The sequence below is a fragment of the Haliaeetus albicilla genome, chromosome 26 (genome assembly GCF_947461875.1).
Source record: "Haliaeetus albicilla chromosome 26, bHalAlb1.1, whole genome shotgun sequence".
NCBI classification, from domain to species: domain Eukaryota; kingdom Metazoa; phylum Chordata; class Aves; order Accipitriformes; family Accipitridae; genus Haliaeetus; species Haliaeetus albicilla.
In genome coordinates, this window is record NC_091508.1 from 1384862 (window position 1) to 1412696 (window position 27835).

At 43.6% G+C, this 27835-nt stretch overlaps 1 protein-coding gene across 7 annotated transcripts in view; it reads right to left on the bottom strand.

The window, feature by feature from the left end:
- Nucleotides 1–27452, bottom strand: part of RAP1A (RAP1A, member of RAS oncogene family) — a 42271-nt gene extending 14819 nt beyond the window's left edge. The window contains exons 1-4 of one of the 7 annotated variants that reach the window (XM_069771554.1): nt 27308–27451; nt 26593–26711; nt 7541–7610; nt 3459–3542 (exon numbers count right to left, since the gene is read on the bottom strand). In XM_069771554.1, the coding sequence (XP_069627655.1) occupies nt 3459–3515 (57 nt within the window). In that variant the 5' untranslated portion in view covers nt 3516–3542; nt 7541–7610; nt 26593–26711; nt 27308–27451. Of the gene's footprint in view, nt 1–3458; nt 3543–7540; nt 7611–24733; nt 24966–26592; nt 26948–27307 lie in introns of those variants that run through there. The other 6 variants (XM_069771556.1, XM_069771560.1, XM_069771555.1 and 3 more) reach the window with 6 other exon arrangements.
- Nucleotides 27453–27835: the final 383 nt, after the last annotated feature.

The following is a 27835-nucleotide window of genomic DNA, read 5'->3' on the forward strand; positions in this document are numbered from 1 at the left end:
GTAAACTGTTTGCTTGCTTGCTTTTTTCATAAAAGGTGATATCCTCAAAAATGCCTGTGACTTTAGAAGAATAAAAATGACCAAATATGGAAGACTTGAAATGTAATCAGAAGAACCGGCAATCTGTATGCTGTGGAAGAGTACATTGTGGAAAATCCACGTTTCAATTCAAATCGTATTAGAGTAGTGGAGCTACTCTGGATTACATGCCCAGAGCACAGACATGTTTCAGAGCAGCAAGTTAAATCTGGAGTGTCTCCAGATACTCAATTTGTATTAAACCATTAAAGAAGGAGACATCATTCATTTCGAAGAGGAAGTCTTTCTTCCCCTATATAATTATTCAAAGCAAATCTACTCTAAACATTTCCCATCAAGTTGTCATTCGGATGCGGCCCATCTCTGGACATCCCAGTTCTGTACATGGTGTGCTTTGGCTCCTGTGAGTCTGCAGCTTTACTTGTCCTCTGCAAGGCAAAGCTTGCTTTTCCTTTTTGCCCCATGTCCCCAGGCTCTTACCTACAATAATGTACTAATGCAGCAAAGGAGTGTCCGGAGGATTGGTTGATGTTTGTAAAACAAGGTGGTGTTTCTTTGTAAAACTAAGCACCAAGACCCCAGGACTTAATTTTGTCTTTTTAAAAATGAACACACATACCAACTATCTATCTTTTGCCAACTGAACTTGCCACAATTTTTTTAACACAAATTCTTCAAAATCACTACCTGTTTTGAGAAGCTGTATTTTATCTGGACAGAAGGCTGAGATTTTTCTGCAAGAGGGTTCACATTTGTCATACAAGTACTCGCAAGCTTTCAGAGAGTGGCATAAGCCAGATACATGCAGAACATCTCACTGTATGCTGGAAACTGAGCAGTACCTCATGGTTTGCTTTCTTTTAACATAAGAAGAAAAGATTTCTAGTACTACCTCATTTAAAAATCATCCGGTATCACTAAATAAACCTATTTTACACTCTTAACAATCAAAGCCTTTGCTTCTCCAATATTTTGTCACACTGAATGGTTGTCCCAGTCTTCCTTTCAGATAACAGATCTCAGCAAAATCATTATAAGATACCACTATTAACATGGATTACAGTGTTATGGAATGGAAATGCAATGGAAACTAACAATAAGAATTGTAGGTTACTGATTACATTTTAGCATTCTCAGCACAGCTGCTAATCAAAGAGGGTCCAAAGAAGGCTGCTATTTGCTAGGAGGCTAGCATTTGAGCACTGAAGTCGGTCACATCTGTACTGCTCTATTCTAGGAACTGTGTTTGTGAACCAGCCGTCAGCGCGAGAATCTGACAAACCACTCACAACATTTCATCTTTCTACTATAACACTCACAGTCTTATTTTATATCTGCAAATACAGTACTGCTCTGAAAGAAAATTAACTGAACCCATGTATTCTCTTCTCAAATTGTTTTATTTCTAATAAATCACTGTTCTAACTTTTGTTATTTCAGCTGGTGCTTGTGTGTTCACACAGACACCAGTTACACACTATCATAATTATGATTATATTCAACTTCATTCATAACCTATCTTACTATGTAATATTCTTAATCTCTGATGTACTGTACTTTTATTGACTATAGGAGGAAAGAGAGGCCAAAGGAGAAGATACAAATCTGAGGTTGTTTTCAGGTTATGTGTGGATCTAAGACTTTTATAACTTTCCCTTGGTTTGAGGGTGGTGCATCCCAACTTTGGTTTCCAGTTTATATAGGACTATCCACAACTGGATGCTCTTCATAACACTGCCTACCCACTGACACTCCAGAAGATTTTTGCCCTCATTAGAAATGGGGAGAAAACTACTGTACAGAAAACAAAGAAGTTGCAAAATAACTGTGCCTTAATAACTGTGAAGGTTTTTCTGCTATCCAGTCATTGTTACCACAAGGCACAATCGCCATCATATCGGCACAGAAGAGTTAAAACAATAAGGAGGATTTGCAGTGAAACAACACCGTATTGTAATCTACACTCAAGACTGTAAAAACACAGAACTGAAAACAAACACCAGCCTCTTTGTTAGACAGTTTAGTTTATCCAGTTCAAAGAAAGACATTTTAAAGTGACCTCCACATTATTTTAAATCCCACCTTGTAACCTCTCCTTGCTAATGCTTGTAAATAAGTAGAGTCATCTTGAAAGCTAAATATTATTCACTCTTAGCTGCTAATTGGCACTTATTGCATCCTGTTATAAGCATAATGGATCAATGTTGCATATGAATTACAATATATGCTTACTTAGAACCTAGACTGTCAAAAAGAATTTAACTTTTGTTTACCGGACTAGGTATTTGCATTTCGGCTTTTAAAAAGGCCAGTGATGGATGCTGACTCAGACTTCACATTACAAATAAGGAAATCCAAGTATGTCAGACACTGAGTAGTTTTTATGTACAGCGTATTAATAAGTGCCCTATTTTACCTAGTGGTCTTTCAACGTTATGTAACAAAAGGAAGATAATCAAGGGGATGCTGGTGGAAAAAGTAATACAGATTGCTTAAGTTGCTGTGGAAGAACAGACTGCATCAAAGAAATTTGACACCTACATCTTGTAAAGGTTAGGATGGGATCTCTGAAAGAATACATCAGATTTGATGCATAATTGAATAATGTTTCCTCCTGTTCATCTGGATTCTGCAGGTGATTTACCAACATTATTAGCAGCCCATTTCAGCAGAATAAACAACAGCACAAGAAGCAGGTCTACGACATGAATGGCTGGTCAGCTATTATCATCTTCTGTGAAAAGGTACACTGTATAGTTCCTTGTTTTAGATAACTTTACACTTGACCAGTTCTTTGCCTTTCTTGTTGGAGTGAGCTGCTTGACTGATTTGTGATAAACAGGTGACAGAAATCTCTCTTAAAATGCTTTACTATCAACTCTGCTATGTAAACCTCTTATTAGAAACAACACAAGTACTTAAGGAGTGCAAAGTGTCATCAGTCTGCTTATCCTTCTGCAGTGCATACGCTGGAGGTGACTTCTCGTTCTGTCCTGTGTTTCCAGTCCAGGCTGCCCATTTGGGTTCTATCCAGGATGGAAAACACACAGCCTTCAAGGCATGCAAAGCTGCAGCCATCACTGATTCACTGCCGTGCAAGGCAAGACTTCATGCACTGTTCCAGTGTAGGTTAGGCTTTTAATACTTAGATACAGACATTCAGTCATTTACAATACTACACCCATGTGCCAAGCAGAAATAAAATGCTATTATAACAGCGATTAATCGCCTGTTGCTTCTCCAAAACCATGACACAAATTCACAGATATTTCAGCAGTGTAACAGTGGCTACGTGGAAGTCACTATGCATGTTAAAAGTAATACAAACATCCCACTGCATTTAATGAGCATCATCTGCAATAAGATAGGCCAGCTTTGAAGTTTGTGATTCAGTTTCAGAACTGCTTCCCGAAACTCACCAAAGCAGACTTCCCCACACCTCCTGAACCAAGGACCACTAGCTTGTATTCACGCATGGTGTGGTCTGTTCAAATAGCGACAATCTGGAAAGCAGGAAAAAAGCCAACAGTTAAAAGCATACCTGCACATACAAATTTATGACACTGTCTTTTGAAAGTAGCAACACACTCCCCTTCTCCAAACACTCCCGAGAACAAAAATCTGTTTGGTAACAGCTACGGTTTTTATTTTTCCACCTGGGCACTCAAATTTAGATGGCTGCTCCAACAGCCCCAGTTTATATGAGATGCCCAAAGCCAGACCTATTAGTCTGCCGGTGCTCAGAGAGGAAGAGGATGAATAATACACCATGGTACAAACACGGCGCAGCCACACGCGCCTGCTCCCAGCGGCACTGGGCAGCACAAGCTCTCGCTGCCTGTCCTCTGCATTCTCCGTGGTTTATAGCGTAAAACAATGAGTACCTGACAAGAAAATTAGATTAGAAAGATGCAAGTAGAGAGGTTTACTTCTCCCACCCACCCCCAGCAGGGAAGGATTTAGGTCAGTATTTTCCCTCTGGAAAAGGTCAGGCCTAACTTACAGCTGCCAAGGCAGAACCTCTCTGCTTGCCCAAGCAAGGACTCTGCCTTTTTATGGAAATCTTGCAACTCCCTCCACTCACTAAGCAGCACCAGAAAACTTCTCATTCTCATAGAGAATCCCTGACAAATAAGGCAAATGACAAAGCTGGTGATAAACATTTTACACTATGTTTACGTTATAAGCCAGGCTGGGCTGTCCCTATCAACAGTGCTCAAGCAAACAATGACCTCAGCACCTAATTATCTTCCGCCTCTTCCCCCAGCAAGATAGCACTTTCTTCCCAAGTAAGGCTTCAGAAACACAAGTGCTATAGGACTGGGCAAGCTGCGTTTCTCAAAGGCATTTCAAACTAATGCTGCCGCAGGATTTATGGGTTCACTGGCTACAGTTTAAGGATTGCTTTAAAAATAAAAATGGATTCCAAGTAGTTTGATAGAGAAATGTATCACCTTGTCGACTACCATTAACAACAGTCTGCAAAGAACAGGGATCGTATTTTTAGCTTTGCAACTGTGGACAACTCCCTGACAATCTGTGTCTCAAGTTTATATAATCATTAAATCAGGACAGGTTTTTTTCTATCATTTAAACTCCCAAGGGAAAGCTGTAAAACAGAGAGTCAAGAGGAAACCCACATGCTGCCGCACACCCATAGCCAGTCCCCACCGGAGCTGCACTGGGACTGGCAGCTGGAGACCCTGCCCAAACATCCTACTTTTAACCCTCAGCCCTCAACCACAGTATGTTTTATGGTCTAAACGTGACAAGTACAGCTTTAACAAAAATTTAAAAATCCTGCATGCAGCTGGAGAGAGGCATACAAATTCTGCAGTTGGTTTAGCACAACTTTAAGCTAATTTTTAAGTCAGAAGAACAGAAATACAGGGCTTGCCTGTATGCACTGAAGCTCTCTGCAGTCATGTAGCCAAGCTCCCTTCCCTCACCCAAGCCTTACAGAGGGAATAAAGCTGAAGCTATCAGCAGCAGCCCATAGTTTTAAGCACCTTGGGGTGGTTTTTCTTCAACTCTTGAAGTCTACGTGAGCTGCAGTTGCTTAACTCCATAGAAATTGTGAAATTAAGTCAAACTGAAAGGGATTTTCCAGAACAGTAACTTTGAATATCTAAAAGCAGAACAAGCAATGTCTATGCACTCTAGTACATTGACAACATTTTTGGTTAAAATTCTGGCAGCTGTAAGCTCTTCTGCTTGAAAATTTCCCCAAGAAGTAACATTCACTTCCTTTCTTTCAAAAATCATGATTTTGGATGGGAAGGAGAGAGGAATTCCAATTAGCAATGGTTTTCCCCTTGATAATCCTTAGAAATTAAAAGGTGATGCATTTTTCATAAAGTATAAATGCAACTTATTGATCCAGTTTTACCTTCCTACAGTTCCACAGTCTGTTCAACCTAAGAAAACCCGGAAAGCAATCAAGCTAAGGGTTAAATTTAGCTGTGAACTCTTTCACTTCTTATTTATAGTAAAAATACTTGTGGGAAAGTTTCAGCTGGGAGCAGTACAAGACTTACTTCTCATTTCTTCTCTACAGTATTTGCTGATTTTTTTTTTCAGGTGCAACAGGAAACCAAGATCCTGAAATGCATGAGCCTTATTACTGTAAAACCCCACACGCCTTAATTATCTTGTAGCTCTTTCACAAGGATGTTAAAGTTATCTGTTTATGCAACATGAATAGAGTGCTCAAGAAATTACTATGCTGCATCCTAGCCAACTTTTCATTTGGCAACTGTTTATGCCCACCTAAATACAGTTAGACACAGTAGCATTCATTTCCACCCAGAGCTCTATGTAGTGAAGTTGCATGCTGTGAAGCAATGGCTACGTTTCAAAATGGAATGAAATTACGGGCAGTAAGTGTTTTGTTCAAGTCAAGAAAAGAATATGATCACTAAGCAGTGTAAAAAACCCAATTTTAGTGTTGTCGTAAATGTTGTGAAACCAGTCTCATTAGTTCTGGATGCTGTGGTGCAAAAAGATAAAGCAAAAGCTGAGCATGCCTCCTTGCTCGTGCTCCCTTTTCCCATACACAGCCACCTAGCTACGGCAGAACTACTGTGGGGCACGGAGCACGTTTCATATCAACCCATCACTGCCCTGAGCAGCAGGCTCTCTTGTCCCCGCGGTATCAGACTCTCCAACCTACCCAGCACCTGTACAGCCACTTTAAATTCAGAGTAATAAATTGGTAGGGTTCAGATTTCATCTATAATGAACAAACTCTGCTTCTGCACTGCAAAACACCTGACACCTCAGGATTAACCTCTTCTTTTCTTTATTCTTTAAGAGGAACATCTCTTTTCTGCTGCTACGGCCACCAACGCTGCCTGGCAAGTGACAGAAATGGATATTCAGCTATTCACAGCAGCAGCCCCAGGATGCCCAGCTCCTTCCTCAAGAAAGAGTATAGGGCCACACCCTGTGAACAGATGGAGAGGTAAAGAAGAGATGCAGGATGTTTGTTTTAATATACAAAAATGAAAGGCAGCGCAGACAGGGTGGCAGAAGGATCTCTGAGAAGGACCGGCAGATGGACGCAAATGCAAATGAAGCTGTAATCTGAAACACAGCTTCCAGCGCCTGCTCACCTGCTTTATTCAGCCAAGCACTCACGCACTCTCTTAACGGCACGAATCATCTTTCACCCTGTTGCAACCGACTGGCTGAATCAGGGTACAAAGCAGCAAAACTTTCAGGGTATTTCTCAACCAGCAGAAGCAGCCAGGCAGAGGCTGCCGGGAGGGTGGCGTGGGGAGAACAGCCAAGGCCCTTCAGGAGATAAATCTGATGCAAAAATTAGCCACTCCGGTTAAAAAGTTTCACCAGCTCATCAAGAAGTTTATAATTCAGGTGACGGGGAGAAAGAAGCATAAACAAAGAAGATAAGCGAACACAGCACTGAAAGAGAGTGGGTGCAAGAACTTCACACGAACCTGAAATGTGACATGCACCCTGTGAAATGCAAATGCCTAAGTACAAATTTATACATCTGAAGAAGGCAGTTTGTATTTATTAGTTTCTCCTTCCTTCTCCAAACACTGATGGAGCTATGAGTAGCAGGAGGTGCAGATATGCTGCTCAGTGTGAGGAAGACAGTGGTAAGAGCACGTGGTCTGATGGCTTTGCATAACTTGATGGAACGTTGGCCGTAACTGATGACACAATCTCCATTAAGTAGGATGATAACAAAAGACTTAAAAATCAAAGCAGACACATTCTTGACTCAGCCTTAAATGAAAAACTGTGGACTGTAGTCATAGATTTTTATTTTGTACAATAGCAGAGGACATCAGAAAAGACAGAACACAAAACTTCAGGGTTTCTTTTCCCCGCTACAGGAAACAAGATTCAGGCAACTTTATATTTTAAACAATGCATTATACACTCATCAATTCTTAAATTTCCCCAACTGCCAACGTTTTCACAGTTAGCAATTTTATTTGAAATATATTGAGAACATTAGAAAAACTCATACCTTGGCATAAAAGATCTCTCATCAGTGTTAGCAGCCCTACTGAAGGTTTTTCTAGGCTCCCTATAAGGGACTGAAAAAAAAAAACCAAACCAGAATTAATCATTTTTCAAATGACAGTATATGCAAGCATCAAATCTTCTCTTTATGGTTTCAAACCAAAACATGCCTGTTCCAAAACTTGCTCTTTGCTTTATCAATTGAGCTCTATGCAAATTCTGAATACTTGCATCAAATTAACTTAAAAACAAGAACTCCAGCACAATTTAACCTTGCCTCTAGGACAGTGAAAGAATTTGGGGGGCCGGGTGGAATCCAACAGCAAAACACAATTTCTACTTGATTATGTCATTAAAAACCACTTTACCAACTGGATTTGCAGTTAAGGTAAACCATAGGAAGTCAACAGGAAATTGAACTTTTTCAGGTTAAAAAGTGAAAAAGTAAGCTCACAACTGTAAAGTTCGCATTTCTGTTTCATACAGGACTGCACTGGCTTTTGGAGCCAGAAGTAAAACTTGTCCCTGTGCTATGCAGCCAGAACCCCAGTTCTGGCTCCCCCTGGAGCAGCATCAGCTCAGCCATCCAATCTCACGTTCAATGACAAAGCTTCAGTCTGGAAACAGAGTAATCACGGCTGACGAGTCTCATTTTCCAAGACCCACAGCATATCTACCGCTCTGCTTGGGGCGGGCTGGGCCAGACGCAGCTGAGCTATGAAGCCAAAACGCTCCTACACCTCCGGCCCCCGCACAGGCAGAAGAAGAGCTGCAGCAGCGCAGGACCACGCTCTGGCTTGGTCCTCCTCGCCTCCCATCAGCTCAGGCAAGGGCTGCTCACCCTGCTGCCGCATTGGCTTGAAATTTCATTTAGGAGCACAGGTTACTTGCTGTTTTGGGGGTTTTTTCCCTTTTTTTTTTTTCCTTAACGAAAATTTCAAGTTCCTGATTTCTGTCTCCCAGATTTGAAAGCTATAACATACAGTCCACAGACATGGAAGGAAAAGATTGCCATCACAGGCAGAAGTACTTCTCTCTTCTTATGCACTGTTTTCAAATCATTATCTAAATGGCTTGTCTGTTGTTTTCTTTACATCAATTTTTACTGGATTTATGCAAAGTTGCCACTTCCATCCACAATCCCTTGTACCTGTTACTTGATGACATTGCATTGATTGGTGTTTGCAAGAAGTTCACACATATTCCCAAAGTCTCACTTTTTTGCTTTTCTCTGGCAATGCCTTCTACCTCGATACCATGGATTTCATCCCCAAATATACACTGACAGCCATCCTCCCTTGATTTCTGACCGTTCATTGTTCAGCTAACCCAGGGGTGGGGAATTTTAAAGAACAGTTCAACTCCTATTGAAAGTCAACAGGATCTGGGCTCCCACATCCCTTCTTCCAACTTACTTGAAACTCCCTCCCCACCGACTTTGCACCTGCAGCACGCCGCGCCTGCGCCAGCGTGGGAAAGCATTACTCCAGAAACCCGGGGAAATGTGTTTCTGAAGAACAAGCTACAGATAACAGATCAACAAAGATATTTAAAAACTGAGTCAGTACTAAATGAGTCAGAAGGCCACGGCTGTATGAGAGGCGAGGGAGAGGCAGGGCAGAGGGGGAGGCATCTGCTCCTCCGCAGCTCCCTCTTGCCGCAGTGAAGCTGCTCGGGCAGGCGTTGGCATTTTGGGCAGGCACTGGCGTTACATGGCAGCTGAAGCGGGGCTGGAAACGCCACTGAGGGTGCTGGCTGGGCTTCCACTGCACGCTGAGCACATGTCCGATAGGTAGGTTTAAACAGACGCAGCCACTTTTTAACAGATGAACAGACTCCATCCATTCTGACAAACGGGATTAATCAAACCCTCACCCGAAAGCTGGCTGCTACGATCTCCAAGCACTCGGGAGCTTCCCATGCTCTCCAGGTTCTTTCTTCTCTCCTGCAGTTTGTTTTTCCCACAACAAAAAGACAACTTTCTTCTGCAGGAGAGACGGATGCTGCTTAAGTCAAATCACTATGTTCCTGCGGACTTTTTCTCCCTAATATACCCTACAGAAGATTTCACTTACAAAAGACAAACTGAGGTCAGCCTAACCCTATTTGAGGTTCTATCAAGTTTGCAATGCATTTTAGGAGATGAAAACTTAGTACTTTCTACTATCAAGAAAGCAGGAGAAAGCCAGCTATGTTTAAAGCAGCCCAGCAACCCTGAGTGATTTTAGAGGGGAGAAACCATCACTTAACCGCTCACAAGCGGCATTGCCATAGTAAAATCCAATGACTGTTGCAACACCTACAAAGTAAAGTTTTTTATGGAATCCATCGGGTTTCTTTAAGAAACACACAACGCCTGTACAACTGCGTTGTACCTCTGCAGCTGAGCAGCATGATCTCTGCGGGGAGGCTGCACCGCAGACCGGTTCCAGGCACCGTATCACTGCACGCAGGAAACAGAAGCATCAGGCACTGATGCTATCAGGGTCCCTCTGAAACGAATCCAGCATCCTGTCCCATACCTCTCCAGCCCACACACGAGCCCTGCCGTGCCCCGGCCCCCGCTTTCTTCTCTGGCCACCCAGGCAGCCCCACGCTGCAGTGAGACAGAGGGGACAGGCCGTCCTCCCAGCCCTGCCCGGGCAGCACAGACGTCACATGTGTGACGCTACTTGAAGAGCATCTACAAGCTGTGAAAAAAGAAAAGAGTGGAGGGGAGAGCATGGAGGTGCACCCAGACAGAGGATGCAGCATCCTGACGGTCCTCAAGAGCAGGACAAGTCCCAGAGCCACTGTCCCACTGCCCCAGTAACCCTGCTGGCTCCTCATCCATGTGTTTTAAAAGACTGTAATACTTGTGGTATCACAATCCTTTGCTCAGCAAGACTGAACTGCAGCAGCAGCAGTGATACTTCAAACAGTAATCATAGCCATGGCTACACCCTGCTGCTATGACAGGCAAAGGGTCTTCTGTCTTCAGCCTTTTATACGTTCAGCGCCAGCTACACCAAAGTCTCTACTCACTACTAAAAGCCTACAGCTCTGTGTTTCTCTGTTTCTGGAGTATCAGACCAACATCCATAGGTAAGTCTGCCAAGCAAGTGCTGTATTGCAGGAAGCCTCATATTTTGCTTTTCCCTGCCGACCCCAGTTCTGGCTCCCCCAGCCCTGCCCAGGGTGGAAACCAGCGCTCACCGACTCCTGAGCCAGCAGCCCGGGAAGCGCAGCCTTATCCCGAACGTCGATGGGCAGCCACTGCCTTTCACTAACAGCCCAGGCAGCAGGGTCCCATCGCGCTCGCAGGCTTCAGCTGCGTAAGGCAAGGTGGTATTTCCCAATCCGCAGGCAGGGCAGGACACATGCTTGCGCTGCGGGGGCACAGCGAGACAAGCCCTTGGAAAGCATCCCTGGTCCTTCATGCCCCACTGAGACGGTCTGGCTTTATGTGGCTACTTGCTCTTCCCAGGAGCATCTCTGAAAGCTTCCAAGGGATAAAAGAAGCAATTGTTCCCCTTTTAATGCTAGAACCATAGGAAGTTTAAATGAAAACCTAGTAATTTGGGTTTTTTTCAAAATATTTCTTTTTAGCAGCTCTGCATCCAACACTCCAGAGCTGCGGGCACATGCCACCTCGGAGCCACAGAAATCAAAATGTTTTATAAACAGATAATGAAGCTGTCATAATCCTTGTCAAATATTTTTCCAAATATCATAGGAAGTGAGTCTACAGCAAAGCAGAGTTCACTCAGGCAGCTCTTGCTGCAAGCATGTGCTTGGATCCAATCTGTACACACCTGAAAACACAGGGATTTTAGTGAAAGCACTGACAGTCTCAGCTACAGGACTGAAGACAGGTGACAACTCAGCAATGCAGACTGCATTTTCACTCAAGAAGCACAACGCACAGCCCTAGTTTAAAAAAGCGTGAGAGAAAAGGAACAGAAAAAAGCAAGGCACCGAATGAGAACACACCAAACCACAAACATCAGTTCCTAGAGACAACATGAAATGGCCTCTCAAGGTGCAGCTTCTGCAACCACGTGCAGTGTTAGCCTGACATGTATTTTGCTTTCTTGCTGTTCCCCAGAAACATGCACTGGGATAGAGGAAGATAGGGAAAGATGTCCCTGGGATAGAGGAGAGAGGGGCAGGGAGCAAACACAACTTACCCAGCCTTAGGGGAGGGGAAAAAAAAAGAGAAAAAAAAAAAAGAGAGAATAACCTTCTTTGGAGTGCTGGCTTGCACATCACCCACACCTCCCTTTTTCTAGCGGTCTGATTTTCACATGCGGAAACCAAAATATTTAACATTTCCAAGGGGAAATGTGCTGTCAGCATTTTACAGATTTGGGAGAGAAACGCGCAGATGTCTGTGTGAACTCCAGCACCTCCCATCTCGGGCTGGCTGTGCTACCCCAGCAGCCATCGCTTTCCCATTTCCCCGAGAGAGGGGCAGATTCTTGGGACGTTACAGCCACATGTCTTGGTTATTTTTACCCTGGCAGTTAAATACAGAATCATGGCTACTATAAACAGACCTGTTTAATTTTGAACTTGTAAATGTTCTTCATGCCAGTTTTTTAAGTTATTATAAACTAGGCCATGAAAGGGGGTGGATTTTTTTTTTTTTAAAGTGTCTACTAAACATTGCTCAATACTCCACCAAAATCCCTTCATTTCTCATAGTCGTGTTTGCAAAACAAACTCAAATCCAGCCCTTCTGCAAAGGAAAGATTTACTTTCCTCAAAATCACACTAAAACTTACAGATGCCCTCCACAATAAAAAAAAAAACAAAACAACAAACAGAAAGAATGATACAGCAGCGAAGGCTGGAAGCACAAGACCCAGGGCTCTACCCTTGGCTTCACTGAGGACCAGCATTTGCCAAACCCTAAGCTGCAAACTGCCAGCAGTACTGCGCCGGTTCAGCCGCACGGCTCCGGCACTGCCGAACGACAGCTCCGCTCACCATCTGCTCCTTAATTTGTTATACACCATGTTCTTAGATATTAAATTATTCAATGAAGTCAAAAGCACATTAAATACTTCCCTAATATTAATCAAAGCTGTCAACAATTACTCAATTGTTACATGTGAGCTACGGAAACGTGCCGGGAAGAGGGATGGCAGATCACAAATGAAAGGGTGTTTGTCTGCAAATCACACAATTAATTAACAGACACCTCCCCTAAAAGTTAGCAAGACAAACACCACCATAGACTTAGCCTGTTAGTTAGCACAGAGTTTACTTAAATAATAAAAATCACTGCCATAGACTCACTTGCCAAGTCCCTTCCCCAAGGCAGTCAATCTCCCTGTCTTTAGGGTACACAGAAAACCTCCTCCACCTTCCTGGAGGTCATCAACACCAGAAAAATGAGAGGGAAGGGGAAAAAAAAAAGAAAAAAAAAAAGACCAAGACTGAGCAGAAAGCAGAACTTCAGCATAACTTCCAAGTATAAGTTGACAAACTTCCATTCACACAATCTTCAGAGTCTACCTCTATTTTATTACTCGTTATCACTGTGGTATCTGACACCAAAGTAAAAGTAAATGTATTTTATATATTAAGATTATATAATAGCATACATCTTTTATACATTATGGCAAGAATCTCACCCTCAATTTTACAATTTTACCGGTAAAAACGTTACCATTTCCACTGACTGCTTTCAGCATCAAATCAAATACAAATCAAGGCAACAAGTGTATAACTAACTGTATGCATAATGATGTTGCAGGATGAGTCACTACCCAACTGTGGAGCATTATCCATTCTGCAGTGTACATCCAGTCCCTCTAGGTTTATAAGCTTTTGTTCTCCTAAATTCAATGCAGGCCAAAACCTGAGTTATTTCTTGTCAAAGCAAGGAAAACATTTTGGTTCCAGGCAGGAATTTACATTGCCTAATCCACCTACTTTATACTTTGGTAACTTCAGCATTAGAAAACAGGTATTTCAGACATTCAGAAACACACGTACTCCTCAGGGGCAGGGGAAGCCTAAGTACACCAAAGAACTGAAGCAACTCATAAGTGAGTTCCAATTCCCTACAATAAGACTTAATTGAATCTAATTCTGAACCACTACTGTGCTAGAAAGCATTTTAACAAAGTAACTATAAACTGAATTCACTGTGATTAGCGAAGAGTAACAATATTTCAGTATTGTGACATTCTAACATTTCTAAAAGAGAACTTTCACCAGTAATTCATAAATTTACAAACAAGAAGGCAGCAACATTTTATAACGTAGCTTCTCCATGATTCAGTAATTTAAATCTAAATACATTTTTTTGTTGTTTTTGAAGTCCTAGATAAAAACAAAAAAACACAGCGAGAAGCATATGCAAAAAATAAAGCTAGTTTCAAGCCAAATAAGCAAACAGGTATTTGAGAACACAAGAGAAAAACGACATTGTTCTGAGGTGTTATTTGAAGCTTTCGACTGGAAAAGGCAAGAGACCGGCCTTCAAATCGTGCACACATCCATTCTCAAAAATTCAAGTCCCGACCGCGTGCTCCTCTGAACCACATCCAAATAGCCAGTTTCTGCATAATTTCACATCTTCCGTGGTGTATTGTGAAGGTTACTGATGCAGGGCCAAAGCCATAAAAGCCTGGGCTAAGAGTAAAGTCCTCTAGCAACAGAGTCGTCCTTTCCGACTTCAGTGTTGTGCTGAACTGGAGCTTTGAGCAAATTAACTACAGCACACACAAACAAGCCAGAGAAACAAACTTCTTTGAAAACAGCGATAATTCTGTAACTTGAAAGAGTGATCTTATGCACAAATATACCGAGATGGATCTTCCTCAGTCTGTAATCTTTTCTGCAGCCAGCTTCACGCTGAACTTGCAATTTTAAAATACCATAACATTAACTTCTATGGAAGTGACTGCCTACTTACTCATTTTAAATTGCTTTGCTATAGAAGCACTCCAGGCAAGGAACAAGTACTTTGGGCAGCTAAAGCTTGCCATGCTGAAACGGCTAATTTATTTTTTGTCCTATTGGTCTGCATTTGCAGAAAGTTGCTAGGGACGTGTGCCAGACAGACAAAGACATGGGAAAGGAAGCCAGAAGCAAAACTCAAAGACCAACACACACTGCATCCCCAAATTAGAACAAAACGCTACGTCACTCGCTGTAATTGGCAGCCTCCCCTCCAAACGGACTGCAGCACTGCTGCTGCAAATTTAATACTAATGAGCACTGATCTGCAAACAGGAGAAAAGACATCCGCCTAAACTGTGCAGATTTAGGAGAAAACAGACTTTTCTCAATTATATATATAAAACAGTTTAATAGAAAGTATTGTGTGGCCACATTATGGAAACAGAATGGCGATGAATCACACAGCTAATGCCTGTGTGGCAGACAGCCGGCAGAACAGAGGTCCTCCCAAGCAACACCATGGTCACACTCAGCCATTTCTCCTCTTCTCATCTAGAGCTACTTGAGTGTGTTCAGCAGAGGGGTTTACACAATTCAGAGGAGTTCTTGACAGCTCTTTCAGAAGAAGAAAAGAAAAATACTTCCTTTCCCCCTTCCTCATCAGCAAAACATGTAAATGTTAAAGGGCATAAACATTAGACATAGAAGCCGTTTATGGGACTTCTGCCATGTCTTGTCTACCACATCCACAACTTGCCACTGACTTTTAAGTTCTATAAAGGGTTTTTTTTCTCCATTTTCTTTAGTGGAAAAAATGTTCTGACCTTTTTTAATACAGATTAAATTCCAGACAGACTCTAAGAAGCCCAATCGTAGCAAAGCACCAACTACATTATACTTGGTAAGAATAATTCGTTGTGCTGATAGTAGCTTGGCAACGTTCTTAACTATGTTCTTCCTGGTTTATGTAATTAGAGTAAATAAGTGACATGAGGTAGATAGATTGTCACTGCAATTTCAGCTTGCACTTTAATTATTTTCTTTCTGCAGTAATGGTGACCAGACACTGGTCACTGCTGGGGGCTGGAATCCAGTTTGTCCTTATTTGGTCTCCGGCATCGAATCTTTGATGGAGAGACCAATAAAGCTTCCTCCTGATTAAGGTTCCTTTGAAACTTTTTGAAAAAACTGCAGAGGTTTAAAATGTATTTCTACCCATCAGTGATAAATTCTAAGACTTATATTAAGCCTCTAAAAACACGTTGTCTGTTAGCATGGACCACTGCCCAGCTTTTCAGGACACTGGGCTAACTTACAAATTCCAGAAAATATTAAGATTCTTTAAATCTTACTGGCAAATCTGCAATAATCGGTTTGCGTGTATACACTGGATTTGACCATGTAGACCGATCTAAAGGTCAGGTCTGCATATGCAGTCTAGAGATTTTCACTGCCTTAAAAATACTTTACTGTTTAGCATGCGTCAGCCACAAGCAACCAAAACACCTACCGTTCCCACGCAACTGTGGCTAATTAAACGCCTGTTCTAACAATGATTTTTTGAATGAAAAGCCCCACTTACCATATGGCCACTTATTAATACTACATTGTTTACCAGTTTAAATAAAACCCATACAGCAATGAGTATCCATGTAACGAGTACCTAAATACAGTTAATGATGGATGTATTTTAGCACTGTAAAGTAGAACTGCACCTCTTGAAATGTTTTCATGGCAAATTTTAAGGCTTGATAGGAACCTGAATAACAGTAAGTTAATGTACAGAATTAACTTAGAGGAAAAAGTAACAGTTTCATTACTTTTTATAAAGAAATGAAGTTATTTAATATGGTACTTAATCCTTCAGTATTTAGCTCAGTCCCTTAATTCCACTTCCTGGAACCTGGGGGCAGAGAAGGGGTGGAAACTGAATTTTCTTTTACAACAAGAAGGAAATTTTCTTCTATGTGAAGATTTGAACTGAAAGAATATTCAAAAATGTTATTAACACTTCAGTGTTGGAGCCTGAAGGGCATCACAGCGAGAACTTTCAGGCCAGGAGGGTTGAGAACTGAACCGCTGGCAGATCTGACCTCTGCACTGGGGCTTCTCCTAAGTTTATAAATCCTCCTGAATCTGCCAGGCAAAACTACTTTGACCATTCATCCTGGAACTTCCTCTATGGAAAACAAAAGGTGACACTAACCCCTAAAGGAAATAGCTCTGATAGTTTAAATCAGTTTTATATGAGCCGTTTCAGTATTTATAGGTCAAGCTTGATTACAACCAAAACAGATTATTATACAGCTGTCTTTAAACAACAACAAAAAACCCTGCGGGCAGTTGGACTCCTGCTCCCAGAAGGAGACGCTATGTTTAACTCACAAGGAAGGGAGGACACATCCTACAGCAGCTAACAAGATGAGCACCACTGGCATCAGCCAGCTCTTCCCTTCCGCCTCATGAACAGCGACAAAAAAAAGTTGTCTTTTTTTCATGTGTCTTTGAAATGATAAGACGTAAGGCAATAGGAAAAAAAAAAATATCTCCCATATTAGTATGCAAATTTGTTAAACATATGGCCTGGAGACAGTCATGTCAGTTCTGCACTCTGAGCAAGACCTTAGAACATACCACACAATTTGAATGTTAATTGCCATTATCCACAATTTCTGTGCTTTCCATTTTGGTTAGGACATCTTTCCATCAAAGATAAAACTCCCATTCAACTGCTTTTTCTAGAGTAACTCTACAAATACAACATCAGCCATACAAATGCATGGGCACTACTGCCACTGTTTTTAAAATATATTTAGTAACTTTTTTAAACTTCTGCCCATACAGGTGCAGTTAATATGAATTTGGCACGAAAAGGACAATAGAAGAAGTTTCAACCCCTCAGCTCTGTAGACATGACTCAGTTTTTCTGACACCTGCTAATGGCACGCTCAGCTACCCTACCGCCCCACTCAAGCTTGCTTTAGTGCTAAATTGACTTGTACTCGATACCATTTATGATGAGGGTTTAAACAGTTCATTGAACAGATAGAGGCTACAAAGTACTGAAATTACAGAATAAAGGAAAAGACACACTTTCTTGGAATCACACCATTGAGGAAAATGCCCTGGAGCATTAAAACATCTGTTTGATCATTTTAAGTGAGATTCCTGAAAAAGCTTTATTCTAAATTTGAGCGCATTCTAGTGATCAATATGCCAATGCAGTGTATTCACGAAACAAGACAAAGCCATAATAATATTGTAATCCCTATGACTTTGTAAGTGATCTGATGAGTTAAAAGCCCTAAATGCATGAATATTTTATGAGAAAGACTGTCCAGAACAGTTTCAGCCTGTATCTTTAATCTTAATGTTATTTTCAACTACAATTAGCGTTATAATCCCAAGCAGAAAGCAACAATTGGCTAAATTTATTTTATCTTCACCTGTATTTATTTCATAAATCCATCAAGACTTCTGATCTTCAGGCCCGATACCCACTAACCGTTACCCAGCACAGTACTAACATCAAATCTCAGGGTAAAGCATGATGTGCTGGAATGAGACTACTTATGCAAAAAGGAGAATTGCGCCAGAAACAACCTTACCCAGTGAACTATGATTTACTTTAAACTATCACGTGGTAGGTGGCATATAAAAAGATATTATTCTGCATGTCAGCTGTCTGTAATGAAAGTTTTCCTCTTCTCAGCAGCCCCGCCCTACAACTTCAAGTTTATTTGCATTAGAGAAAAAGAGCATTACATAAAAAGCAACATAAAAGGCACTGCAACCAATACATCTAGCTGAACTGCTCCTCCCACATACTCGGTGCTTTCCAGAGTAAGGGTCTGTTTCCAACAGATGTGTTAAAAACGTGAGAGATGCCCAATCCCACACAGATTATTCACTTGGACAAAAACTAATAGTGATTTTACTTCTAGAGGCACAGAGCACTCACAACTACAGCCACAACCAGCTACAGCCACAGATGCTCAGATCTTTAAAGAGCAGATTTGATAGCTATGAGTTCACACGCAATACCCTAATTTAAATATGACAAATTCAAATTTTTTCAGGATTAGAACACTCCAAAACACAATACTGTTGGATCCAACAAATATTTCAACAAAAACCCCAAACATTCCAGCCAGCCTTGAAGTTGCAGTTCTAGCCACTCACAAGTGAAATGCAACTGTCTGTTTTCCTGTAATGCTCCACCAAGCAGCAGTTATGCAATGTAACCGATTGACAAACATGATGTGTGCTACTAGTCACAGTGCATTTTCAAAAAGTAGTTTTCTTCCAGTAACTTTTGACAGGGTGACAATTGCCTATTACAGAAGTGCTCGTCCTACTTCTTACATGAGTGTATGAAGGCACCAGGGCAGCATGTATTTTTGACTGCCTCATTTAAGCGATTAATAAAGATCTGTTTCAGCTATAACATAACCACTGCTGTGGACATATCCAGACCTCTTGTTTCAGTGCTCCAGATGGATTTAAATACTTTCCATCTTATCAATATTCAAAATAAATAACAAACCATAATGACTCAAGCCACCTGCTCTACGGGACTGCTATTGCCTGGCTCCCCATATTTTCAGTCAAACAAAGTGAAAAGGGTGGTGAGAAAGCTAAGCCAACCACCTGCAGCCGTGGGCTGTAAGCAGCCCTGAGGCTTCCTTTTTTGCTGTTTGTCCCGCATTACCCGCTTCTTCCCTGTTACAAAAGCACTGTGGAGGGTCAGACTTTCCCCCCAGATAAAGGATTTTGTTCATCAAAAGAAAACAAACAGCAGTTTTCAAAACATACTAAGGTCTGCTTTTGTCAGCATCTGGATTTCTCAATCAAAAAAATTAAATATGCGCTTTCACCTGGGTTCACGTCAAGCAACTACAGCTGCACTGAGGAAGTGCCTGTTCAGGTATAGCAGGTATTTCCCAACACCCGGCACCCAGTACCTGCTGGACCACTTGCAGCACGGGGCAGTAACACACATCAAAACATTGTCTTCATGTGGCCACATTCAGATGCACGCAGAGCTACTCTACCTGCTTCAGCCGGCTGACGCAGTGAGGAAAGAGCCCTTTGCCATGCCCTGTGGACTACTGTCACAAGAGAAACAGACACAACACAGTTTTAAATCTCACCTTGAACTAGATGTAGTGGCTACTACATTGCTGTGAGTGCAAGCTGCAAATATAAAAGTTATAAACCCAGAATGATTGCTGATCAAAATTAGGGAAGGTTTCCGGTGCCCCATTTCTTCCCACGCACACCTCAAAGGATCTTCCCACAGCAGATGAATGGAATTTAAGTTTAAACACACCATTTCTGATTAGGAATGTAACACTCAGTGCCTCCTCCTTGAACACCACCCATCTTCCCACAGACTCTTCATTTTAATATCATTAAATGGACTACTTTAGACAACCTTAATTATTGCAGTATTTGCAAGGGGAGAAGTGATCTCTCAGTAACCAGTTTCTGCCCCGTTCAGAGCTCTGGAGATCAAAACTTGTTTTGTACCAAACCTGGTAGTGAAGTGGCATCAGTAGGCCTAGCACCAGAACAAAGTGCTTCAATGTAGGTACCAGGTACCAACACCTGAGCAGGTACATGCTGTGTCCTGACTGATGCTCTGCTGTCACTAGTGTCTACACAGCTTCCCCCTGCACTCCCCTTTCTCCAGAAGGGAGCTCAGAAAATAGGCATTAATTAACAGAATTGTCACTATCACAGGAAAGAACAGGAAGGTAATAATGTGAGCCATTTAGCTCCGAATGGTTTCGGTCAGCCAGCAGACATGTAAAACCAACTCACAGATGATGTCTTAACAGTCACCAACACAACAAGCAAAGCCAACTAAAAAACAAGCAGTGCAGACCCTAAATTTCTTGCAACAGAAAGGCAGCTTGATATAACTCCCATAAATGCAGGCTATTCCTTGCAAATAACAATCTGTTACCACTGAGGACAGAGAACAAATATTCACCTATTCAGCCACCATCCAGAATAAGCCACAGGTCATGTTCTTTCCAGATGCAACAGGCAAAGCGCATAGCCACCATGTTACCTCTAACACAGTCCCAGCACAAAACCGACAGAAGGATGCTGCCCTAGGTCAGATGCAGTCAGGAACTGCAGTTTCTTTTTCTCTCTGCAACTCTTTCCCCCTATCAGCAGTGGTACTTGCACCACCACACAATGAGTCAGAGGAAGAAGTGATCTGGCTGAAAACTACATATATATTTTTGGGACTAGCTCAGTTTTCAGGAAGCTAAGCTCCCTGAGTTACCTCAACATCTAAGAGCGTAAGTATCAGAGCAAGGGGGATGCTGGAATGCGTGACTCCATTTAGTGACCATGAAACCACAGCCTGAAGCTCTGGCCACTGGAGCTCCCAACTGCATCTCACCCATTCTACCAGGTAATACAACTGTGCCATGTAAACGCAATGAAACAGAGGGTAATTCAGCTTGCAATGGATTGCCAAAGGTCTCTGCTACAACTCCCTGCTCCAAACAGGGCTAGCTTCAAAGTCAGACCAGGTCAATCAAGACCTTGCCCAGTCTTCGGTGTATCTCCGATGACAGAGCCTCCAAAAGGTCCTGGGCAGCCTGTTCCAGTGCTTAACTGCTCCCACAGAACAGTCCATCCTTGCTTTAACTGAAATTTCCTTTGCTGCCACTTGTCACCATGGCCTCTTGTCCCTTCAGCGTTCAGCGTTGCCTTTCACTTGCCATGGCAGGCTCCAAGAGACAGGCAGGGTCAGTCACTTGGTGACACATCTATGGATGCTGAGATAAAACCAAACTCACACCAGGAGGTTTCAGAACCTATCTTGCTTATCCACAAACAGCTTTTGTCAAACACTCTCAGTTTCCTTTGCTTCTTCTAACACTACAAGGTAAACTGATCTTAACAGGCATGAAACATCTACTTTACACATCATACCACATATAATTTGAAAAATATTTTTTTTTTTTTTTTTTTGCACATGGAAGACACTATCTACAGAAACCTAAGCTACCTACTCTGCCCTCTCAGGACCGTCACCCACAGCAAGTCCACTCTGACCTTGGAGGATGCTTTTTCATGGCCTGCTCTGACACCTGAGTGAAAGCAGATCAACTCAAAGCACACACAGCTAGAGCCTTAGAGCTTACATTAAAGCCATTGAATCTCATAGTTGCTTTCAAACCTGGTGATACTCCATGAAATACAACTAAAACATCATTTTTTATATACTATAACCAAGTTTCTCCTACAAATCTTACAGTATTGGAACAAATGCTGCGTTTAATGCCAGGTCCACTAGCTAAACGGCAACCTTAAAAAGCATATAATTTGCATTTTTCAAAAACTCAAAGGTATGGCTAGGAAAACCAGCACTGACTCTTAAAATCTTATCTATTTTATAAATCAAAAGAAATGATGCATTCTGGAGAGCTTGTTTACATGTAACTCAAGAAACCTTAAGGAGAAAGTTGGACTAGATGACCATTGTAGATCCCTTCCAACTGAAATATTCTGGTCTATTCTGAAAGGAAAAAACCTAGATGCATCCAAGGAATCTCTATTATTTATGATACAGGACTGTTTTCCAGAGAACCATTCAGGAGGAACATCTGGCCAAACTTCACCCTGTTTATGTAACATCACACTATGGAGTTCAAACCCATGATTTGTTTTCTGGTCCCTGAGTGATCCAACCCTAAAGAGGCTGACTTCTAACAGAGGCAGCTCCATCCTCTGACAGCTGAGACCTCTCTGGAAGCCCATAGGCAGGGGCACAAATACAGGCAGTAAAACAACAGAGCAGGGGACACTTCGGAGCAGAACCGGTCATCAAGGGCATGACAACCTCACGCCAAGTCACTTAGAACACAGACTTGTCTCAAACACAAATCTAAACTAAATTTGGTTTGGACTATCAAAGAATATTATGGAAACAGAGTTATCATTCCTGCAATAACTTTCCCAGGTGGTGTAGGACATTTAGGGAAGAAAGCTAAAAGCAACACTGAAATACAGAATTAATGTCATATGGCTAGATACTATTTTTTCAACACGTAATTTGCAAGTATGTATGCAGGCTAATCAAAGGTTGTTTTTATTTGAACATATTTATATAAAAAGTGTAGCCACAGATACTTTACATTAGATAATAGTTTTTTATGTCCTTCTTACTCAGAGGCTATTAATGAAAGTATATCTTCTTCACACTTATAAACCTTTCTCTTCTGGTATATTATTTCAACAGTTCTTCATTTAACCAACAGAGATTTTTATTTTTTTTTCATTCTAATATTAGTGTTGGAGACACTAAACTGGATCAGTTAGACTCCTACTTGGTTCTTGCTTCCAAGTGTTCTTGAATGCTCAACAATAAAAATTCAACAATGAGAAGGCAAAGGAGTTAAATCTGTGACTTGCCTAAGAGCTCTAATCTTACCGTACAACTGCAGAGGATGAATAACCTACTACTACTTCTACCTGTACGGCTTTAAAAAAAAAAAATAGTCGTCAACCATTCTGAGAAATGTTTTACCCATAAAAATAGTGCCTCTCTTCTTGGACTGACTAATACAATCTACCACTTGTATATGTAGGATTGAAATAAATTCATCTTCATGACTTTATGCTCTATTTAACCATTTCCATTAACTGAAATATACTGAACTTGATTATATTTGCAACACTAGCAGCGGGAAGCATATTGTATTTTCAGTCTGCTGAATAACAGCCATGAGCTACCGCAGCCGTAGTCTTGTTCCAACCTGTGCTTTGTGAACAAAAAGCTAGGTCCTCCTTTATCCTCTCCATATTTACAATGCTAGGATACAATCCAAGGAGAAACCTGTTTGAGAGGTGACATTAATTTATACCTAGAGAGCAGTCTAGGAACCCGAATAATCTCAAATCCTGCCTGCCACCAGACTTCAGTACTGCGGCAAATAAAACAAAACACCTTATACAAGTTTTAGCATCTGAACAAGACAGACTGGATCAAACAAGATAGCTCAGCAAGATTAACTTTTCTTTCCAACTTTCTAACATCCTTACTTATCTTGGCCATTAGGTGTCATGTTTGCAGGATCAGAAGCTTTTGCAAAGTGTGAACACAAGTGCCTAAGTAAAAACTTGATCCTGGGATTTATGAGGACGCCTTTAAGAACATGCTTTCATTAAAATTCTGTTTAATTTCCTATTATCTGTTAAATAAAAGAGTAAAAGCAAATCAATAACTACTTCAGAGCTCAGCATAAAATGAATTCAGGCTGTACTCTAATCACCATCCTCACTATCTCCTCTTAAAAAAACCCAACCAAACAAAACCCACCTCAAATCAAGGCCAAAAAAAACCCCAAAACCCACACAACAACCACCAAGCACAAGCCCAGGACTTGACCAAGTTCTAAAAGTTAGGTCTCTCTTGAATCTGCTTCTGCAGAATTCAACACACAAAGCTACCAGAAGTACTTGATGTTTAACTTTAATCTGCCTCATCAGAAATTAAAAGAAAGCGATAAAATAGAAGTCTTCCATATTATCCTAAAAAAAAAGAAAAAGTTTTGATCATGATCCACAGCCAGACCCAGCTGACCAAGCCCAGCAGCGCTCTGCTGAACTGACTTCAGCAAGGTTGAAAGTAACCCCAGACCAAGGGGAATTCTGAATTTCAAACAGCTACAAGTAAAAAACACTTCAAATATAAAGAATAAAGATTTGAACTTTATGTATGTTCAAAAGATTCACTTCCTTTTCTCTAGTCTAAACAGAAAACATGTTCCTGTTCTCAGAATATTAGGATTCCTCTTTAAGATGATTTTGTTTTTTAAAAGCCTCTATAGAGTTGCACAGAAGCAATCTGTTCTCTAAATACGAAGTACAAGTTCAAAGTGCCACTGAGCACGCTGTCCATGCGCATGGTACAAGAAAAAACACTGCAATATATAGTACAAACAAATGTTTAGGATTGTTTATGCCTAAGACTGAGTCAATATACAATTAAAACTTTTATGTTAAGAGTATGCACACATGTTACACCACTACTATCTAATTACATTTCAATTTTTTAGGAACAGTCCTCAGATGGATGAAGAGCCATGAAATGTATCACAAATAGTCTGTGTATTTACTGCTCACAGTTTCAAATATAAACCGTTTTGATAAACTGTATAAACATCAGTCTCCAAATAAAAGCATTAACGTGCCACTGGAATTACACTGTGCTAGTAATTTAGTCCATTTGGCACGTAGTCCTCTCAAAATCTTCAGCAAAGCTACTTACCCTAAAAACGGCCACACCAGAGCCAAGACACGTGATGAGAGACACCGCGCTTAGCTTCCTTTGAGTCTTCAGAATTACAACTCTTGGGTCTGCCAGCACCGCCTGGGCCTACTAAATGCCATCAAGGTTTGTTTTGCACCGTACGTGGTTCCTTGATCAGACCACTTACACCCTTCTGGACATACTCTCCCCTGTTTACAAAGGCCATAAGAACTATCTGCTTGTAAGAGGTACAGCTCACTTTTCTGTGGATGATCTTAGCCTGACAGAACACAAACAGCCCTCTCCTCCTGGTGCATAGAAAATACTGCGCACGAAAACAGATTATTTTTAGCAGCAGTGTATGTGAGCACAGCACTTCCTGTCGACTCCACCTTGAAGAATGACATGTGTATTCTCCTTCTCATTTCCAAAACTAGGATTTCACAACTTCTGCTATCCAGCACAACAGAGAGAAGGAAGGGACAATCTGCTGAGAACTGCAAGTGACAATTTCCCGGTTTCTAACTCGGCATTAAAAACTTCTGTTGGAGTATGTTGTCGGTCTTCAGGCAACTACGCCAATAAATTGATGGCATTTTTTCTGCCACAATGATGAACAGAACTTTAAATGTTTTTATTTATTACACTGATCTTTTCCATAGCAACAGGATGTGAACATGGTATTCCCAGCGTAATGAAGTCACTATAGTAACGTGATAATGATGTCAGAATAATCAGACAGCGTTTCATACTTGGGACAGGGTGAACTACATTGCTTCTGTGAGTTAAAAAAGTTGCAGATAGCACAAATGCAAGGGTACTCCATCTAATCTAAAACTTCCCTTTAAATTGCCTCATTTCGGAAAACTTCTCATTAAAGGCACAGACCTTTGACTGCTAACGCGCTACTTTGTTTCTCCATAGCATCACCCATTACCCCCCAAAAGTCTCACAAATTTCCACATTAAAACCCTTTCAGAACCTGAGGGATCTGCTAGCACCCATGAGAGTTAATGACGTACTGTTTCAGTAAGAAAAAGCAACGACAAAAATCACAACAGTGAAATATTTCACAGCAGACAGCCGCTCTCAACTACAGCCAGTTTCCTCAGTTTAACTCTTCGCATAATTTGGTGCCTCTTTTCACATGGAGCAATACTACTACTCAGACTGAATTACAAAAGCAACAGAAATTATAGAGCGCTGATATAATACTCCGAAGGCAGGCAGGCATTTTCAAGTCAAACAACTATTTTAAGAAATATCATCTCCCTCGTTAAGCTACTGAAAGGAAAAAACCCAGAGCTTTCATGGTTTGCCCTTCCTGTTTGCAGCTCTTTCCAAGTTCTGAGCAAAGCAAAGCCCAAGAGCCGATTCCAGTTCTGTGTCGGTCAGTATGGATGCATCGTGTCCAAACCCCAACGCTCCCGCTGAGAAAGCTTCGCAGAAACCCTGGCACCAAAACCACCTGTATCGCAGCTCAAGTATCGTCAGCAAAGACGCCAGTTAACGAGAAGTTATCTAAACACAAAAGTTTCCCTAGACGGAGAACGGTTTCTCTTTAAAGCGACTGAAGGAAGCCCAAGAAACCATTTCAGAGCTGAAGCGGTCCGAGACAACGGGTCCCTGGGCCCGGAGGACGAGGGTTGACTGGCGCGTTGCCGCTCCGCACGGCTGGTGAGGGGCTGCTCGGCGCCCGCTTCGAACAGGGAGCCGTCGCCTTGGCCCGGCTGGTCCCACCTGCCTCCGGCCCAAACCCCGCCGACGTCCGTCCGGGCAGCGCAGCGGGGCGGCGGGCGAAGGCTGGCCCTCGTCCCGCCATCCGCCCGGCCCCAACGCCGCCCTCCCGCTCCCCTCCGGCCTCGCTCCCCGTTTACCTCCGGTGGTCTTCGGGGACGACGGCGCGCGAGACCTTTGCGGGCCCCCCTTTACATCTCGGGGAACAGCCAGACGGCGCGCGCTCCCCTCGCGCCCGGGACGCCCGGCGCACACCTGACTATACGAAACACCGAAAGAATTTTGGTTATTTCCCGAGGCACGGCGACACCCTTCGCCGCGCCGAGGGCCAACCGCCCCCGCCTCGGCCCCGCCAGCCTCCCGGCGCCTGGCCGCCTTCCCTCGCCCGGAGCCCCGGCCGCCCTTCGCCGCCGGGGCCGGGGGCCGCACAAGATGGATGTCCGGCCCGCGCCCGCCGGGGACGGGGCAGCCCCGCCACCGCCGCGGAGCCCGGCGGGGGAACCCCGCACCGCCTCGGCCGGGGCCCAGCTCGGCCGCCCGCCTCGCCGCGGGCTGCCCGCCCGCCCCGCCGCGGCCAGGGCCGGGGAAGAAGCCGCCTCCCCCTCCCCACACCCCCCCAGCCTCGCTGCCTGCCGGCCTTCGCCGCGCCCCCGGGGGAGGGAGCGCTCAGCCCGGCCCCGCTGACACCGCCTGCGCTCCCCGGACCCCCGCCGCCGGGACGCGGCCCCGCGGCCTCGCCGCCGCCAGGCCCCAGCGGGGGCACCCGGCCCGCCGCCGCCGCCCGCGGGGCCCCGCCGCGCCCCGCTCCCGCTGCCTTTCCCCCGCCGCCGCCGCCGCCGCCGCCGCCCCGCTCACCCGCCGCCTTCCGGGCCGCCTCCCGCCGCCGCTCCGGCTCGGGGCTCGGCTGCTGTGCGCGGCGGCGGCGCCGCGTCCGCTCCGCCCTCACCGGCCGCGGCCTGGGGAGGAGCCAGCGGGGCGGGCCGGGCCGGGCGGGGGCGCGGAGCCGGCGGAGCCGGAGCGGCGGGAGGGGACGTGACCGGGGAGGCCGGCGAAAAGTTCCGGGCGGCGGCGCCCGCGGGCCCGGGGCAGGTGCCGGGGCCGCCCGCCCCTTCCCCGGGCTCCCTTCCCCGCTGGGCCCTCGGCTCGCCGCCCGACCCTTCCCCGGCCGGAGCTTCGACCGCGAGGGGAGACCCGGCTCCGGCCGAGGGGCCGCGGCTGGGCCTCGGCCTCCCGCCGCCCCTCGGTCAGTCACCGCCAGCCGGGGGTCCCCGCCCGAGCACCAGCTCCTCCCGCCGCCATCGGGGAAAGGCTGCGGAGGGCAGATGGAAACGGGCAGAGCAGTGGCAGCGGGTGACAGCACGCAGAGGGGGGACCAAGCGGAGA